The sequence below is a fragment of the Antedon bifida genome, chromosome 3 (assembly GCF_963402885.1).
Source record: "Antedon bifida chromosome 3, ecAntBifi1.1, whole genome shotgun sequence".
NCBI lineage: Eukaryota > Metazoa > Echinodermata > Crinoidea > Comatulida > Antedonidae > Antedon > Antedon bifida.
Window position 1 is genome coordinate 10,125,115 of NC_136228.1, and position 18,568 is coordinate 10,143,682.

At 33.1% G+C, this 18,568-nt stretch overlaps 3 protein-coding genes across 3 annotated transcripts in view; 1 reads left to right on the forward strand and 2 right to left on the reverse strand.

Moving 5' to 3' along the window:
• LOC144837150 (carboxypeptidase E-like) overlaps positions 1–6,298 on the forward strand; it is a 39,905-nt gene extending 33,607 nt beyond the window's left edge. The window contains exons 4-7 of the mRNA XM_078692163.1: positions 1,391–1,685; positions 2,180–2,319; positions 3,287–3,392; positions 4,308–6,298. Of these exons, the coding sequence (XP_078548289.1) occupies positions 1,391–1,685; positions 2,180–2,319; positions 3,287–3,392; positions 4,308–4,987 (1,221 nt within the window). The 3' untranslated portion in view covers positions 4,988–6,298. The remainder of the gene's footprint in view (positions 1–1,390; positions 1,686–2,179; positions 2,320–3,286; positions 3,393–4,307) is intronic.
• A 152-nt stretch (positions 6,299–6,450) lies between these two features.
• On the reverse strand, positions 6,451–11,214 carry LOC144837151 (carboxypeptidase E-like). The gene is made up of 7 exons (XM_078692164.1): positions 10,940–11,214; positions 10,184–10,336; positions 9,383–9,677; positions 8,703–8,842; positions 8,260–8,365; positions 7,905–8,050; positions 6,451–7,143 (listed from the first exon to the last, which is right to left on the reverse strand). Exons 1-7 carry the CDS (start codon positions 11,162–11,164, stop codon positions 7,036–7,038), a joined length of 1,173 nt encoding a protein of 390 aa, XP_078548290.1. The 5' UTR covers positions 11,165–11,214; the 3' UTR covers positions 6,451–7,035.
• Positions 11,215–11,491: 277 nt separating this feature from the next.
• On the reverse strand, positions 11,492–15,822 carry LOC144838132 (uncharacterized). Its single transcript, XM_078693492.1, has 7 exons — positions 15,696–15,822; positions 14,912–15,092; positions 14,404–14,555; positions 14,067–14,106; positions 13,211–13,293; positions 12,389–12,565; positions 11,492–11,535 (listed from the first exon to the last, which is right to left on the reverse strand). The coding sequence occupies exons 1-7, from the start codon at positions 15,760–15,762 to the stop codon at positions 11,492–11,494; spliced, it is 744 nt and encodes a 247-aa protein (XP_078549618.1). The 5' UTR covers positions 15,763–15,822.
• Between the last annotated feature and the right edge of the window lie 2,746 nt (positions 15,823–18,568).

The following is an 18,568-nucleotide window of genomic DNA, read 5'->3' on the forward strand; positions in this document are numbered from 1 at the left end:
GATAAAAATAACTGAACACTTTCACGAATCAATGTACTTTTGATGAGAATCTTAAAAAGACATTCTAAATCCCTTTTAGATTTTTTACGAAAGCTAAGGATTTAGCAATTAAATAACATTTTTAATATTTTGCAATAAATAATATTTATATATATTATTTAAAATGTTTGTTTATTTACATATTTTTTACTTTTTTATTGGCAAAGATAAGATATCCGGGTTAAGTATTAAATGTTTAAATCAAATGCTTATTTTTTTTTTAATTTTGGGGCATGCACCACCTTTATTCAATTTCATTCAACATTAGAATATCAACAATAATAGTTATAGTAATCAGATTGCTCATTCACTCATTTTGTTATGTCTGTACTTAATACAATTATTGTATAACTTTTTATTATTTATTAATCATCATTTTTTTTAATCAAAAAGAAAATAATGAAATTAATAGAAGAGAATTTTAGGAGAACTGTAATCGCACTTTTCTTTACAATAACAATCTGCACAATACAATACAAGTTATGTTTGTGCTTAATACAATTATTGTATAACTATTTATTCATTTATTAACATTTATCATAATCATTTTTTAAAATTAAAACGAAAATAATGAATAATAGAAGGGAATTTAGGAGAACTGTAATCGCACTAGGGGCTTTACATTAACAATCTGCAAAACATACCAGATATCTAAAAGTTATTACTTTTATTCAGTACTGCTAAAATGTTATCACTCTAGTCTTCAAACAGGACTGAGTAAACTAAAGCTCTAATTAAAGGTTTATTGCTGATTTCTTTTCAAATAAAACTGCAATTAGACAGCTGTCAATGGATGTAACGCGACAGTAACGAATAAGGCCGTTGGTTATCTATCTAAGCTCACTATCAAAATGAACTAAGACAGTTGAGTTGAGTTTGCAAGTTCAATGAAAACGCATTTCTGTCAATGCGAATTAAGCCCTATGTTTTGTGTGATAGTCTTGTTAAACAAACACCAACGTGTCTCATTGCATGACCAGTATTTCACCCCTACTCCTAAACCTGTCTTGGGTTCCAGGTATATGTGGGTCCTAACACTATCCATGTTGTCCCTGGGAAATAATATCAGAAAGATGATCTGTAAATCATAAATTTAAAAAAAGTTCTGCAAAGATCTATACGATTTCGTTAAGTTCAACAAGAGTACAGTAGAACGCCTAGCTATTAAGGGGGCACATTGGGGACCCAATAAAGTAAAACCTTTATAGGGATCTTCCTTGAATGCTAAAATAAATAAGGTATCGTCCCTCGTTTATTTTTACTTAATGGGCTTAATATGTGTGTCTGTATTAAGCATTGTATATCAGGCATATGATTTTCAATTTGTAATTAATAATGTTTTTTTTCATAGCTTCAACCAGAGACAAAAGCAATAATGAGATGGATACAGAAGTACCCATTTGTGCTCTCAGCGAACATGCACGATGGCCAAATGGTTGTCAATTACCCGTATGATAAATCACGTGACCCAATGGGCCGCTACTTCTACAGTATGTCTCCAGACGACGCTGTTTTCCGCCATCTTTCTTTGATATATTCAAAAAATCATGAAACTTTAAGCACTAGGCCTAAGTCATGTTTTGGCTATGGAGAAGGTTTTCCAGACGGAATCACTAACGGCGCGTCGTGGTACAGTGTAGAAGGAGGTACGTATGGTACCAAAACAAAATCATTCATTTCACCATGTATTCCTCATGAACTGATGTCGAATTAGAATAACCCGAAGGAGGAAGGGATACTATTATAGGCCTACACAGAGTTCTGCATGGTAAATTATACATAATGACAGGGAAGAGTGAAGATAATGAACAAGTAAACCCGATCGGCATATTATGCAGGTCTGCTTTACTCAAAGGTTGTATCTCTGAAAGTTTAACATGCTCTGGAACATTTCAGCAACATTAAATAACTCCACTTATTTTTCGATAACGGTGAAGTAAAAAAAGCGTCGTGATGTTTGAAGAGGTTTATATTTTATAATAAACAATAGAAATGTTTAACCTGGAACTACCCTTTAAACTTAAATCCATATTTGATATATGCCTGTAAGATCGTGTTGTAAATCGACCAGGTTAATTTAAAAGGTGAAGTCCATTAAAACACTGAAATAATTGTTTTCTTTATTGACATTCAATTTAAGGTATGCAAGATTATAACTACTTAGCATCAAATGCATTTGAAATCACCTTGGAACTTGGATGTAAGAAATTTCCGAATGAAGAAGATCTTGAAAATAAATGGTACGCTAACAAAGAGGCATTGTTATCCTATATAGAAGCTGTGAGTAAAACATGTGATTGTGCAAAGATATGTCTACACTATCAAACTAGTTTGACAAAAAACGTGTGATGTGCCCCAGTATGGCAGTGATATGCCCAAATATGGTAGTGATATGACATCATGTCCATATATTGGCACATCACATTTTTGTGTCACATACAAGTTTGATAGTGTAGACAGAGCTTTAAAGTGATAATTTATGTGTGGAAATAGTCCTACTGCGATAAAATGCTTCTAATCTAAAGCTTGGTTCACACTTTAGGACGCAACGTAAGGACGTAAGCGCAACGCAAGTTTTAACCAATCACAAGCGATGAATTATCTAAATGTCACTTGTCATTGGTCAACTCGCTTGCGTTGCTACCTTGTGATAACCAAACTTTAAAGGCAAAGCACACCTTATGGTAACCCGATGCATGCATGCTTTATTCGGCTACTTCTTTTAAATTAGGATCTTTAAACTCTCTTAACATTTGACACTTTCCATACAAAAGACACTTTAACACTTCATCTATTCAATCTGGAAAATTGAATAGTTGTTTCGAATAGTAAAAGAAGTCTTAATTTAATACCTTTTAGGAAACCTCTTGATACAAACATAAGAGTTGCATAAGTAGTATAATTAACAAGTTGAATGAAGCCAGCCTGTCACTCGCTCCCGTTCACATTAGCTAATTCCTCATGAAACATCTCTTATCTTAACATCTTACATATCTAACTTACAATATTTCAATGATGAGTTTCTTCTCGTAACGACTAAGACAGAAAATACGTGGACCAACCACAGAGGATACTTCATTGAGTCCTAAAGGTGTCCCCTTATTGATCTGTCTCAGAAATGATGACCTAATTGGCGGTACTAATTTCTCTAAATTGTCCTCATTTCTTTTTCTAAATTGTGAAGCCTAATATTAGTTAGCATTTTAAAAACAATACGATTTATTGCTGTATTATTTTTTCCACTTAGATTCACATGGGCGTGAAAGGAGTAGTCACAGATCTGCAAGGCAATCCGATCGCCAATGCTGTTGTCAAGATCACAGGTCCTAGGTATCAACATGATATTACAACAGGTATGTAAAAACACGTTATAAAAATTATGAAATGTTACTGAAAACTTTTTGAGAAATTTTTGGAATAACGCGAATATAAAATTGAACCGATTAACCTACTTAGGTTAGGCATGTAGCTTCAAAGTGTAAAATGCGTGTGAATTCACCTGCGGCACAATACATGTTATATCATTAATTTATGATTTATGATAAATTCATTTCTTTACATGTGGTACCTGATGTTATCTTTCATTTAATAACGAAAGAATTTGACGAAAGTAAGAACTTGACTAGCGCAGCCTTTCCATCAACACCTCTTCATACGTTGTTTATAGTTATGTAGATTTACGGATGCGGAACAATTTGTTAATAACATCTTTAAAAATGAATGTTTTAAGATCTAGTCGTAGACGCACATAGTGATTTCGTTTTGTTTCTAGTAAGTTGTTGTTGATATTTTCCTCATACGAGTTCAACGACTCTTTAGTAGGCCTAGGATTCATGGTATAACGGTCTTACAACTAAATGTTTGTCTCCCAACGGTACTTTAGAAAACATGCCTTTATTTATTTTAATAACGATTAAATGTTGAGTGACTATAAAGACAAAAGGACTTCCTAAGGGCTATCCACTGTGGGGCTAATTGACATACAATTTTAGTTTCTCGAGTGTTTCTAAGTAGAGGCCGTCAAACGAAATATGCCGGACAATTTGTCTCTTTTAGAGGGTGTGGATGATTACTGTTAGCCCCAACCGATATTGTACTTTAAATATGTAATAGTAGGCCTACAGTTATGTAACGTTCCTTGTTATAATGACGTTATCACAGACACACTTTTAAAAAGTTAATTAGGCAATATGAAAAACATTGAATAGAAAAAATAGGTAACGAAAACTCGAGTCTCACTTATTATATTTTTTGTTTATGTTTTCTAGCCATTGACGGTGACTATTGGAGGCTTCTCACTCCCGGTGCATACACTATTACTGTTGATGCACATGGCTTTAGACCATTAAGTGAAGCAATCACTGTATTGGGCAACATGGCAACCGTAGTGGATTTTGAGCTGATACGAGAAGAGATCACAACACCAGAAATTCTACCTAAACTCCCAACAGGTGTCATTGAAGTCATTACGCAAAATGACAAGACAAACGTAGAAGTTGTCACCACAGAAATTGAAGAACCACAAGTCCAGATAACAGCCGAAGAGGCAACTGACAATAGCATTGTTATCAGTAGTAACTCTGGAGGTAGTACGTCAATAGTTAAAACTGAAACACAGACAAATAAAAAACAGACAGTAAATAATGGACAAAGAATAAATGGGAATGCGGTAGTCAATGGAGGAGGAGGAGTAGTAGTAGGAGGAGGAGGAGGAGGAGGAGGAGGAGGAGGAGGAGGAAAAGCTGGAAGAAAAAATACCGGATGGAAAAAACATGGGCCAGCTATAGTTTATAGAGCAAATGGTGATAGCAGCGAAGAGGATGACTGGCCAGAGCAGTACCGTAACAGATGCAATATATACAATATGATACGCCGAGGGTGCCGAAAGAAGTACACATATCCATTTTACTCTGTGAATGATGCAAATAAATTCAAGGCCATTCCATAAAAAAAAAAATGTATTAAAACAAAGACAATAGACTGAATTATCAATGCTTTATGATAAACGGATAATTATTGGTACTAAACACACTTTTAAAGCGTACAGTACTTTTTAAAAGGCTTAAACTTAAGTAAGTATTACAATACTGTTATACTTCAGCATTACAGTATATATCTGAAAAAGCAACTATTGAAGGTGAACGAAATATTCTGGTAAGCTACCACAATACAAACACACACAAACGATATACCGTCACGGTAATGTTTAAATAGCCTGTCAATTATTATATATAGGCATATATTGCATTATTAGAGATGAAAATAATATTCATTCTATTCAAACGGAGATGTGAACATATTACGTTAATAGAAAAGCAATATCTTTATTACACATAGGCCTAATAGCCAAAAATAGATTAAACACTCTTGTGACAAAGGCATGTCTTAGGCTATAGGCTATCTGTGACTGTACATTGACTTGGTTGTAAGTGGTCTTCAATGGATTATTGTACACTGTAACTGTCAATAATTTTGAAATTCTATTCGAAAAATTGCCCTTACATAGTTAGATAAAAGTCTACCAAATAATTATAAATATACTTTATAGATATTTGCAGTTACTATCAAGGCCTATTATACATGGGATTTATCGGTAAACTTGATCTAAGGTATACATTTCAAGAACAGGCCTACATTCAGAAAACAATACTAGTACCAATAAATATTACGGTAGGCCTATTTGTATTGATAACATTCAGAGTATTGAATACTTTGTAAAAGTGTTCTAAAATGGCCAAGTGATCCATAGTAACGTAAGCCATTAGACAGTTCACTACCTATTCGCATGAAATTAAATTGTATTATAAAAAATGGGAGTTAACGTTACTCAATTTAGATGATTACGATAGATGTTAGTAGTGACGAATGTCTACTATCATCAAATGTGTGAAAATACTAAGGCCTAGTTTTGTACATTCGTATTCAAAACTGTACAATTATCTGTAAAACATAATCTAAGAAAGAAACAGTACCTTGTTAAGGGACTAGTTTTTCAAATTGACACAAATTCAGCTAATCTATTATTATAATTCCCGATGTTCTTTCAATTGGTGGAACTTTCAACAAACTGAATAAGAATGCCAATGGAAATGGAACTTGTACAAATAGCAGATATTTAAATATATGCAAATTTTCCACCAGTACTGGGTTTAAATACAAATTCGATAAATTTTCACCATCATCATGAAAACCAAAATAAATTTTGCGTCTCTTTTAAAGAGATGCTAATTATTATGAATAAAATTGTTTATATTTTTGATGAATTTATCAAATGTGTCCTTTTTTAATATTACTAATAATGCGGTTAAAAAGATTGGCGAAAAGACATAAGTGAACAACGTGAATCTACAGTGCATAAATATTTATTGTGCTATTATCAAAAATATTTTATATGCAAGACTATAAAGATTATATTTCTTTATTATGAGTATTATAAATACATTTCAATACGTTTTATTTTTACAAAAAGACATTTTTTTAGAAATACTTCTTTTAAAGCATTATTATACATATTCTACAATGTTGGTTAGAAATATAATAACAATAAATATAAGCTAGCTTATTTCAGTTATAAAGGCAATTTTGAGATGATCAAAAAAGAAGAAATATACGATACTTTTGAGGGCTGGACATTAACAAGAAAAAAAACTTTAGCATTTACATATTATAAGGTCTATAGGCCTATTAATTATGTTTTGGGTTATTATTAATTTGTATCAAAATGTTAATAACCCACAATCTAATAATATAGCCTACCGATTTTTAAAATTAGTAATAAGTTTGAATATTGTTTGAAGTTTTGTTTTTGAATTGTTGCAGTACATATCAACATACAGCAATACAACATAATTGCCCTGGTCTGTTTGTACTTACTTCTACAAACTTTACAAACTAATTATTAATAAACTATGATAGAGGTAGATTTAGGCAGTTTCTTAAATAGTTTTATAGGTATTAAAATAGATCTAATTACGGTACACTTTGTCCACTACAATCCTATGAATAAATCGACCACGCACATAAGACCAAGATCCAAGTGAAATGATCCAGATACGCACGAGACATCTTGTTGTGGACTGTGATAGCTTCCAATTCAACCCATGCCTGCAGAATATACGATAGTATAGTAACATTAATAAATATCAACCGCGTATCTATATGATTATGCAATTTTAATTACCGTTTCGTACTAACGTCGTACCGCAAACGTGTATATATTGGGCCAAAATAACTGATGGTAGAATTCTTCACTTCGGGGGAAAACCCCTATTAAGGGGACAATTTGTTGATTCTTAAACGTGTCCCCTTAATAGATGTTATACTTAAACATGGTCAGTAGAGAATCATTGTAAATGTGGAAATATAGTAAAGCATTCAATTGACTTGGAATATGAGTGATGTGGGTCAAAGGGTAAAATATTACGTAATAAAGACAACCATCCTTACCTATCCTCATCTAATACAAACATCCTCACATCACAACAAATATTGTTTTGTGGAAATTGCAATCACATCAAATAAACAGGAAAGGTATATTGCATTACTGACCAGGGTAATACAGATCAAACCAGAAATCCCCCACCCCGAAAAGAAGAACGCAACATTTTGTGACGGGAATTCCGTTTATAAATTTATTATTAAAATCAAATCAGAACACTTACAAACTTTTGTTTATAAAAATGTACATAACACACACGTTATTTATTCAATCTCAGTCACACAAAGACAAGAGGGTTCATATAAAACATTTAGAAATGTAGCTAGGAAACTATAATAATATACTTTGGAAATATATAATATTGACATACATCTTAATGTTAAGGTACAAATATAATACAATTTTTAAAAACTATTTGTTATGGTACCTCTCGTCGACTGAGTACAAAGTTTAGAGGCGTCACCGAGTTTTCTACTACTTCAACCACGAAACCTTTGCTGAAATATCCATCCGCCGATACTGTTATTGTGTAGGTACCTGGTAACAATAAACGCCAATATTCACCGTCTTTTGCTAAAGAAAAAGTATATAGATATTAAATCATAAATAATATAAATATGGTTCATTTTAACATATTCTTATTCATACGTAACAACATGGAAATGTTGAATGTTTAAAATGGTTGATCAAAATATATGGGTAAATTATTTCTAACCATTCACCAGTGGTGGCGAATTTAAACAAAATCTGTTTCAATTAAAGCGAAAATCAATTCAACTTACTTGAGGTGACGTCATGATTGATTCCTGGTCCTCCTACATGTACTACCGCTCCTTTGATAGGCATATCGTCAGTGCTTGCTATAATACCCTTTACTCCCATATGAATCTGAAATGTTAAAAATAAATATGTACATAATATTACATACTTTTTATTTTAGTGTATGTGATATCACATGTGCCAGAAAGGAATACACACACCGCTATCATCATCATCATGATCTTTAACCGTAGCAGTAATATACAGTAATATAAAGTTACTTTGAAAAACTAGTTTGATACTGTAGTGTAAACAGGGATTTACCCATAAGTATTTAGAATCCAGATACAAACGGCAATTCGGTTAAAAAGTACTATGTTGTAACTAAGTCCGATTGATGACATCATGAACCACTAATGAATGGTAAAGAATTAACTGTGGAAATGTTCCACTACAATTGACTTACCTGGTACATGTACTGAATGAGCGCATCTTTGTTGTCAACCCATTCCTTTTCTAATCCCGATTCTGACGAGAATTTAATGCAATCTAACTCGAGCGTTATATCAAAACAATTTGTGTGCAGATAATCATAATCTTGAATGCCTTTAAAGGAAATACACAAACAAATATTGTTTATCATTGTTTAGTTTGTTGAATTACCTAAAATCGTGTCCGGTATTACTGCATTGGCTCTCACAAAAACTAACGTTACAAGAAGACTATCATAAACGTATTGAGATGATGCTATGCCAAAATCTTGACATCGTTGTACCAATGTACATCCGGATGTAGGCCTACACCACATTTTTTGATAAAACTGAGGAAAAAGTTCTTCTCGAGTCACGAGTGTTGAGCTGCGTTCATACCACTAAACCGCCAAGTTTGCCATGATGTCATGAGTAAGATTCCCATCAGAATCGACTTTGTTCTTTATTTCTAATTATCTAAAACTAAAAAATTATCTGAACATTTTGTAGAACAACGTCAGAGTTGGGCAAACATCATCGTGAAACTAGTCTGTTACTAGGCCTAGTTCATATTAGTAGGAAACACTAGGCCTAGTTCATATATTAGTAGGCCTAACCATGATCATATTTAATGTGCTTAAGGACATTATTATATGTTTAAATAATAAGAACTCACCTCCTTTGACCGTATACCAACTCGCACCATTGGTTATACCATCTTCAAATGTACGACTGTATATTGAGCATGCGCGTGTTCTAGTTGACATAGTAGCGTGAGATTGCGAATATGTTCGTGCAAGATGTCTAAAGAGAGAGTCGTCTGGACTCATTGTATAAGATGGTCGCCCGTTAAAGGATCTTACGTCATCAAATGGATAATTTGCTACCAAATCGCCATCGTGCATGTTGGCAGATAGCACAAAAGGGTATTCCTCAACCCATTCAATGTAAGCTTGTACTTCGGGTTCAGGCTGTTGAAGAATAGTAAAAACAAATAGTTATACATTTCTAAGTTCAAAGCATTTGCTACATTAAACATAACTTGTGTGGCACTGATAATTAACACACAGCATAAACAGTAACTTCAAACAGGATAATTATACAATCAAACGTTATGTAATGTGCTGATAAATGAACACGATGATGTCATATCACTACCATATTTGGGCACATCACACTGTTTTTGTTAAACTGGTTTGATAGTGTAGACAGAGCTTAAAATCATAACATCATAATAAAGTCCGTTCCCAATTACATAAATACATATGTCAACTATTGCAATAATTTTCCAAATTCAATAAGATAGTTTGAAGCTTGATAATAAGAGGTCTAGTTATTTACCCGGGTTTCGTGGACACAGTTATCGCTAACTTTGGTGGGTAGGTACCAACTTAACCTGGTAAAACAACTAAGTCGAAACGAGTCCTAAGTTGCGTGTGCTTGCATACAAATCATTAAAAAAACAAAATTAATTTACCACATAATTCGTCGTATCTTTGCCGTACCCCAGATGATGATTTTTGCCACCAATAATTTCATTTCGATACATAATTGTATTTAGCCGCGGAAAGTTCCTGTTTAAATCAACAGAATGCAAATTCTCACGACCATAGGCATCAATAACCATATCCTGAAATTAAAACATTAAATATCATAGACAATATTTAATAATTTAGTCGAACTTGAGAGTTATAATTTTGGTGCAAACGTTAGGTACAAACAGTTCTTATTCTGGCTTAGTTTCAAACTAGTCCACTGATGCATGGTAGTTACATGAACAAGTCGCTATACCATTTTATTGCTTGCGAACAGATTTAATATATTTGTCATGGGGATTGGTTTTAAAGTACGTAACATCAAGATCACTCATCATCACACTTCATCTGTACGAGCGTTTGTTACATGTTTTTTCATACATACATCACGCATCCGCAACCAACCAAATTTCATTTGTACCTCGTTGTTAAAATGACAATAAATAATATCGTATTGTATCGTAATTGTTGGGTCGGTTGCAGTATCTATTTAATAATCTATTAGAAGAGAACATTCCTCAAACCAAATGAAGATTTTTTTAGGCATACGCGGTTGAGCATTTTGTAAAGGGTCTCAGAACTACAGAAAAATACATGTTCTTGGTAAGATCCACGTAATTGCTAAATAAATGTAAACTTAATTTATGATCAGTTAAAGGATAATACCGGTGATTATGAAATTAAAGAATATTTCTTACGAATTCTTTGTAGAACTGGAAGGCCTTCTCGAAGCCATCAGGGTTGAGACTTGGAAGCAGATGGATCCGGGTGTTGTCGACAAGATACCTAATAGTGGCATTACCAGCGTGATACTCATTGCAAAGGTACTCAGCTAACTTTAAGATCAACTCGCGTCCAGTTACCTCGTCTCCGTGCATGTTAGCAATATACTTAAATTCTGGTTCAACTGTCAACAAATACATTGATAAGTTTTAAGTACATAGTCATACGATTTTATTATAGTTCGTTGAGTGATACGTTACTAGTTATATTGAATATAAGTTAAATATTAACATCTTAAATTTATTATACACATTAACAAACAATGGTAAGTAAAAGTACATCCGCTGAATATGTCGTCTGTTGTACCCTGCACTTATGGCAAACACTGATAGGCCTACTCTGTATTGAATACTGTATATAGACAGTCCTCTTAAAATTATACAAGTCAATATGGTATAATTGGATATTATAATGAATTTGATTTGGTTTCAACAGATGTTTGCTATTCTTAAAATCCAAATTACATTTTACGCATGAGGAGCATATAACACAACACAGTCTATGACAAAAACTGTTAAGAAGACCACTAAAAGATACTCAAAATCTGTATTATTTTAAAGCCCCCTTCCCTACGTTTTTTAGATCTAATTTAAGATCACAAACTATATTTAATGTAAAAATAATACTATATGGTCCTATTGCGATAACTTTTTTCGTCTTTAAACGGTTAAAAATGTGAAAAATAAGTCGATTCTAATAATTATAGCGGCCCGCTATAAATCCCAAAATGCATTGCGCGCGGATTGATATTTTTGTTTTTCACCTGTAATTCGCCCACTTTTCGATCGATCGTGAGGCCAAAACAAATGAAAGACTCCTAACTTTTCAGCGAAAATACCGGGTTTTCCCCAATTTGTATCAACGGAGTCTGGCAAAAATAGAAAGACAATTAATGCAGCAACTATACAACGTCAGGCTAGGTATATAGCTAGCGTACGATGTTCGTACGTTACCGATGTTTACCAGCTAGGCCTACAAAACTAAGCCTAGCTAGGCTAGGCCTAAGACCGTCCACGAGAGGTCGATCGCCGCGAGCTACTTAGGTAGTGCATTGTTTCTCACTTTTTATCATAATTTACCATAAAACGTACATTTAAGACAAGGAATGACATGGTTTAATGTTTTTAAAGTGATATATATGTATTATTTTCCAAAAAAACGTCCAAAATTGCAGGGAAGGGGTCTTTAACTAATATACAGTAGAATAATTATTAAGGTGACCGAATAAAGTGTTCATTTAATGGTTTGACAGCAGTTTTAAAACATATACTCCTCTCGTTCTTATGAAATTATCCCATTCATAATAGGAGTGTCCACTTAGGGGTGTCTCAAAAAAGTTTGAAAAAAATTGTAAAATAACGTACGAATCTCGTGTACACCAACATTGTTGCTTATTTCCAATGCGTACAACTGTCTTCCGTCAACACTTTGTCCGATACTGTACATCTTGGTAATATTAGGATAAGCTGTCGTGAGATTCTGGAAAAAGATTCTGATATCGTTTGAATCATGATAACGGAATTCATGGAATGACGTACGATCTGCAAGAACAAATGAAATAATATTAATTACATTAAAGATGAAGATTAACTAAATTAGACTTTGAATAGGTTATTTTGTAGTTTTAAGTTAATTCCTTCCGTGAAAAAAAAACAAAACAAAAAATTTTTCTCATATAAAATGACCAAATTAATGGTCAAATTCAACCAAAAACCCATTGGCTGGCAGCTAATTTGCTTTAAATTACAGTTTTTTCAGGTAAATACTTTTTTTGTTCGATTCCATTTTTGTTCAAAGTGGATAACTATTATGTGACAATAAAATGGCATTCAACAAAAACAATTTAAAAAATTATTTTTTCAGGGGGACAATACATCTTTAAATTATACAGTATATAAGAAATCCAGCAACAATAAAATAATAAAACCCATCTTTAGGGACACGCCTATTCAGGAACGCCCCTATTAAGTGGGGACACTTTCTCCGTAAAACGAACAGGGAGAAAGACATGGTTAATCACTTTGACCAAAACTTTTAAGGAGTTCCATGCTGGTTAATATGGTTCTACTGTATACTATATATTCGTTTGTGAGGTTTTTAAACTTGGATTTCACGGCTAATGTAATTTAGTGGAGCTTTTTAATTCTGTGAGTTGATATAAAATAATAACTGAAAATGTGACTTACTTCTTGTTCTTTCACATATAGCCTCGTCAGACCCATCACTGCAATCTGGTGAACCATCGCATGCTAAGTTTGAGTCGATGCATCTGTTGAGGAAACCATTACGGTTATAAACGTTGAGTGAATTACAAAAACGTAATTAAATTATATTATAACAATGCATGATACTCAGTATTAATATGCTAACTGTGTCCCGGTGGGTATATCTTTTGCAACTACATTAGGCCTAAAGGCACATAATTTTATTTTTTAATTAAATGAAATGATACAAATAATTGTACTGAGAAAAACTAAAATTAGAAATACTAATTTCAAATCATTTTCATATAGGCGGTACTTTCATTTTTGTATACATGTTGGACAGGTTATTTCAACTTCTTTAGGCTATAACAGAAATCTTCTTGTCTACATGGAGTTTTTTTTGTCTTAACAGTTTCTTAGAAAACTAACAAAGATGCTACTTCAATCTGAATGCATTGCAGTAAAAAACAAGGAGGAATACTTGATGGCCCATCAGCATATGGTAGAAACAATGCCCTTCACCAAAGATATGCTACTTATGTTAAACCAAAATACATGAAAAAATCATAAATCCTATATTTGTTTAGAGTTTTTTTTTCACTCTGAATCTTGGTTATCGTTATAATTATGCTATTTTACAAATAAAACGTAAAATGAATCAGTTAGGAACAGCGTTTTATTCGTTGGCACTAGTTGATACTAAAGCATGGTTCCACTACGCGTCTGCTGTGCTGGCGTGCGTGAATGTGCGTTTTCACAGACGAGTAGCTAAAGAAGTAGGAAACAAGCTTAACCGGAAAAATTAAATTTCCAAACTGCCAAAATTAATGAACCTTACTTTCCGTCACTGACGCATCCGAATTCGCCTTCAAGACAAGCTGTGAAAATAAAAGGAAAGCAGATTATGATTATAAAAATAAATATTATTGTCTGCAAGTGGATATAAATTTAAAATTGTTTCATTTAAACCAACAAATCCAACCATACCATGAGCACGATTTCATATTTATTATTTTTGGAAAAACGTATTGATCATATTTGGAAAAAAATGTAGATATATATTTTTCTAGACATTTCATTTGTGATTAGGAAAACAAATTTAGCTTCCTAATTTTGTGTAAAAACATTACTATTAACTACTTCCTATGTCTAGATTATAACTGAATTTCACGCACCTCTGAAGCACGATAGGCCCACGTCGTAGGAGTGTTTACAGTCCGTTTCACCCCACGCATCATGGCTACAATCATCGATGGTTTCATCAGTTAGATCGCAGCTTAGTTCTCCCAACCAAACCTTCTCTGGAACATTTGTTCGCATACCTCGTCTATGTAAAATTAATAACACAGATTAATTTGTAATTTGATTAAATGTTATCAATTATGATCTCTTGGAAACTGCTAATTCTACAGGCTTCCATCGTTTACACGCGTCTATCTAAGCTCGATTTTTGTCGATTCGGATATGCTATTCTCTAAGAAATTTTGCATCTCAATGATGTAAACAATTCAGTTGTACCATTTCCCCCGACTGAATCTTAAAACTAGCAGAATGCATAGGGGCCTAATAATAGTACAGTTTAAATCGGAATTGCTGTCAACCACCAACATTTCTTTGTATTTTTACGAAAAGAAATTGTTCTTGTTGTATCTTGTGAATATTCTAATTGTAAAACCAACTTACCTGGCTTGTTTCTGTTTACTTAGCATTTGATAAACACCTGGGTACCCCAACTGTCTACAGATTGAAGCAGCCGTTACGGTCGAAAACTGTTTCTTGCAAACTGTCCCCCATTCACCATCATGGTATACCTCAAGGCGTCCTTCCCGTGGAATACGCCCACCGTTCAAACGTATTGTGTTACCTTACAGGAGAAGGAACTGATTAGTTAATTTTATTGATTTTATGTATTTTGGCACATGTGGCCAAGGATTACCAATAGTAAATCACTCTCCTATCAATACCTATGAACCAGTTCACCGGGGTGATCATCTACTCGTCTCGAATAATGAATTCTTTAATGTTCACACGGACAAACTGTATAGCCTAACACTGGACCAACGATTTAGAGTCCTTATCCGAGAGAAGACCACCCTAATTAGGAGCGAGTAGGTATCGAACACATGCCGATATTGTTGGCTCTTTAGGTACGGCGCCCTGCCTTAATCAATCGCTCATCCATTTGGCTCGCTTAAATATAAGCATTAGGATTTGTAGTCCTTCATAGCATTGATTGAAACTGCGAGTAGCTAAAAGTATATACTTATTTATTTAATATAAGAGGGCCTATACGCACAGTAATATTATGAAGATCATACTGCGATATTTTATCATTCCAAAGTGTAGGAATTACATTTTATTAAAATCATAAATATGCCTATGTTAACTATTAGATTCTTATAACTATAGTTATTCAAAAATAGGCAAAGGTAGTTTCTAGGCCTATAAGAAAAATCAGTTTACTTACCACGTGCAAAAGATATTTCCAGAAAAACAAAGGCAATGGTGAAAATTGCAGATAGTTTAGAGGCCATATTCTTGACGTGTGAGCTCAAGTGTATTTGAGGAAATCACAAGTTTATGACCAAGTTATAACGCCGTCCACACCACAAAATAGATAACACGTGTGAATACCAATTGGACACTCCTCTAATTTCTATTCCTTCCAAGAATAATCCTGGGAACAACTTGTATTCTGTTGCAAAAATAACCAACTACTAACTTCCCGTGGTCGCCGGTAATGTAGGACCTCACGACAATGTTGTACAATATCCTGTGTTGGGTAAGGGTATTAGTGAAAAGGAAAACGACAGGAGGTGATCTCACTACGCGCGCGATGACGTAATCAATCATTGTTATTATTAAAAATCGGATCTCACCTAATTGTTTCGCTTACAATTGTTATGGGCGGTATTAAAATCAGGGGGGTAACTGTGATTTGGTGTCAATAGCGGGTTTGGATAGAAAGAAACAATATACAATGGCATAATCCACTGACAAAACAAGGTCAACATGTGTACGATTTTGTAAGAAATATTTCATAACCATTTTTTTTATACCTCTCTGATTCACACAAGGCAACATAACAACTTGCCTTGATTAAAAGATATAAAATGATATAAAACACGATATTTCAAAGTAAGTTAAAAAAACGGACTATAAAATCTCTGATCTTGTTAAATTTCCTTCTTTTTGTGGGTCGCCATTTTTATGTTCTTTGTTTTTGACCCAGTTTCACATTCTGACGACGCAGCCTTTAATACACATAAATACAGCATAATTATGTCTATCAATTGTACCACTTTCCCAAATATACCTACACACGGCATATAAAACCCTAAACTGAGGCCTCTTATTTCTAAACATGTCGTCATTTTTTTTTATATACGGAGTAAACGAACATTTCATGTCACTTAAAATAGGACCAAAACAAAAATAGTATGAAACAATTATTTTCTACAACATCGGTCTCCACTTTGTTATCTACCTTGATACGAACATTCTTTACTGTAGGCAGGGAAGAGTGAACTTTCATTCTTTCCTGCTGTAGGTCATTTATAATCTAAACATTGGGTGAGTTAATGTAAAAATTATAAAATACTTTTAAAAAAAATACTGTACAAGAAACTCTAGACATGTTTTCTGAATAACAAAGGACAGAGCTATCGTACACCTAGTCTGGGTTCCTGACGGAGTTTTGACTTAATATTAGTAAAAAGATCAATATTTTGGCACATATGGCGTTTCATACGTATACTACTTGAGCTTGTAAACTCAGACAAACAGCTATGATATTTTGTTTTGTTTTTATAAGCTTTTTCGACTTATTGATGTTTTGCATGAGATTTTAATGTTTTTAAGTGTTTTTTATTATTGTACAAATGGTATATGTAATTTACTCTCAATTCAATGTTTTATATTGCAATGAGTAGAACGAATGAAACCAGATATACACATCGAAAAGCCTCGAATAACTACATACTTGGGACAAGTCTATCGTAGGCCTATACATACATTGCATTACAGTATGTACATTACACAACAATGATACAATTATTTCAATACCACCTTTCCACTGATGTTATTGGATGAAGATAAAGAGCATGGCAAATCATTAAAAATACTGAACTAACTGTTTTTTAATGAACGAGGCCTACCTTCTATATTAACATGGTCGTCACTACTGCGTCCATCTTCTTGCAACCACGCCGTAAAATCATTCTTTCAAAACTGGCGCGATTGCATGCTGACAGATACTGTAAAATGTTTTTCAGTCATAATTATTGTAAACCGTATTCATGTCAATAGATATAGATATCAACCATTAAAAAGCTTGAAAACATTCGGAGATTAGGCACAAAACTGCAAGTTACATATTCCTCCCTACTAATAGCATGGTAGACATTTTTATAGCATTTTTTCTGTTAGAGAGCGTGATTTACGATACGACTTTTGTTATTTCAAATAAGATACTCAAAATAATATTTCACATGTTCAATTATTGAGTAAACATTAAACTGTCTTATTTATTATATTGTCATTTTTATCGTTGTTATCTGCGATTAAATAACATTCGAAACAGTATAAATTTATCACACTGTCTAAGTGTAAGGTAGGATAGCGGTCTATCTTATTATGTTTAGGAAACACCATGGGCCTGTATCTCTGTACAGCTGACTTCTTAATAATAATATTCTTAATAAACAAACAATACGCAAAAGATAATATAATAACACAAGAAAAGCAGACACACACTGCATAGGGTAGATATAGATAAAATATAATTATAAAGTAAACATTTCATAAATTTAGTTATTGACAGGCAGTTTCAATATAATAATATACATATTTTAACTCCGGAATGCTCAGCAATATAACTCGCTGAAATAATAAGCATGAAATTTGTTTGTAATCTCATAATTGCATTTTCAATTCAAAACGTTTTAGCTGACGTAGATCATGATAATTAATCATTAGTAAAAAATATGTATTTATCTATTTATTAAGAAAAACAGCGCATCTTTTAAATAAATTGCATTAATTGATTAATTTATTTATTATTGAAATTAATTAATCTGCCAATCAATTTCGATTATCGGCCAACAAATATCTAAACCGCTAATAATGGCGTACCACATCTGAATAGTTAAAATAAAAAGGACCTATGTAAAGAAGTCCATGGTCTTTAAGAACTGGTTCCTTATAAGGAACCACTTTTAATCGTTTTGAATAAAACAAAACCTAGAATAAATATTGAATTGAAGAACACGTATTATATTTGTCATTGTATTATCTCGTATTCCATGGCTCAGATTACAGGACATTCTTAGCTTAGCCAAA

Coding starts and splice junctions, on each gene's coding strand:
- LOC144838132 (XM_078693492.1), bottom strand. CDS start 15,762: ATGGCCTCTAAACTATCTGCAATTTTCACCATTGCCTTTGTTTTTCTG. Junction 14,107..14,403: donor GGGCCTATCGTGCTTCAGAG/GTGCGTGAAATT, acceptor TTATTTTCACAG/CTTGTCTTGAAGGCGAATTC. Junction 12,566..13,210: donor TATATGTGAAAGAACAAGAA/GTAAGTCACATT, acceptor TTGTTCTTGCAG/ATCGTACGTCATTCCATGAA.
- LOC144837151 (XM_078692164.1), bottom strand. CDS start 11,164: ATGTATTTGTTGACAGTTGAACCAGAATTTAAGTATATTGCTAACATG. Junction 10,337..10,939: donor TCCAGTTCTACAAAGAATTC/GTAAGAAATATT, acceptor TTTTAATTTCAG/GATATGGTTATTGATGCCTA. Junction 9,678..10,183: donor AAGATACGACGAATTATGTG/GTAAATTAATTT, acceptor ATTCTTCAACAG/CCTGAACCCGAAGTACAAGC.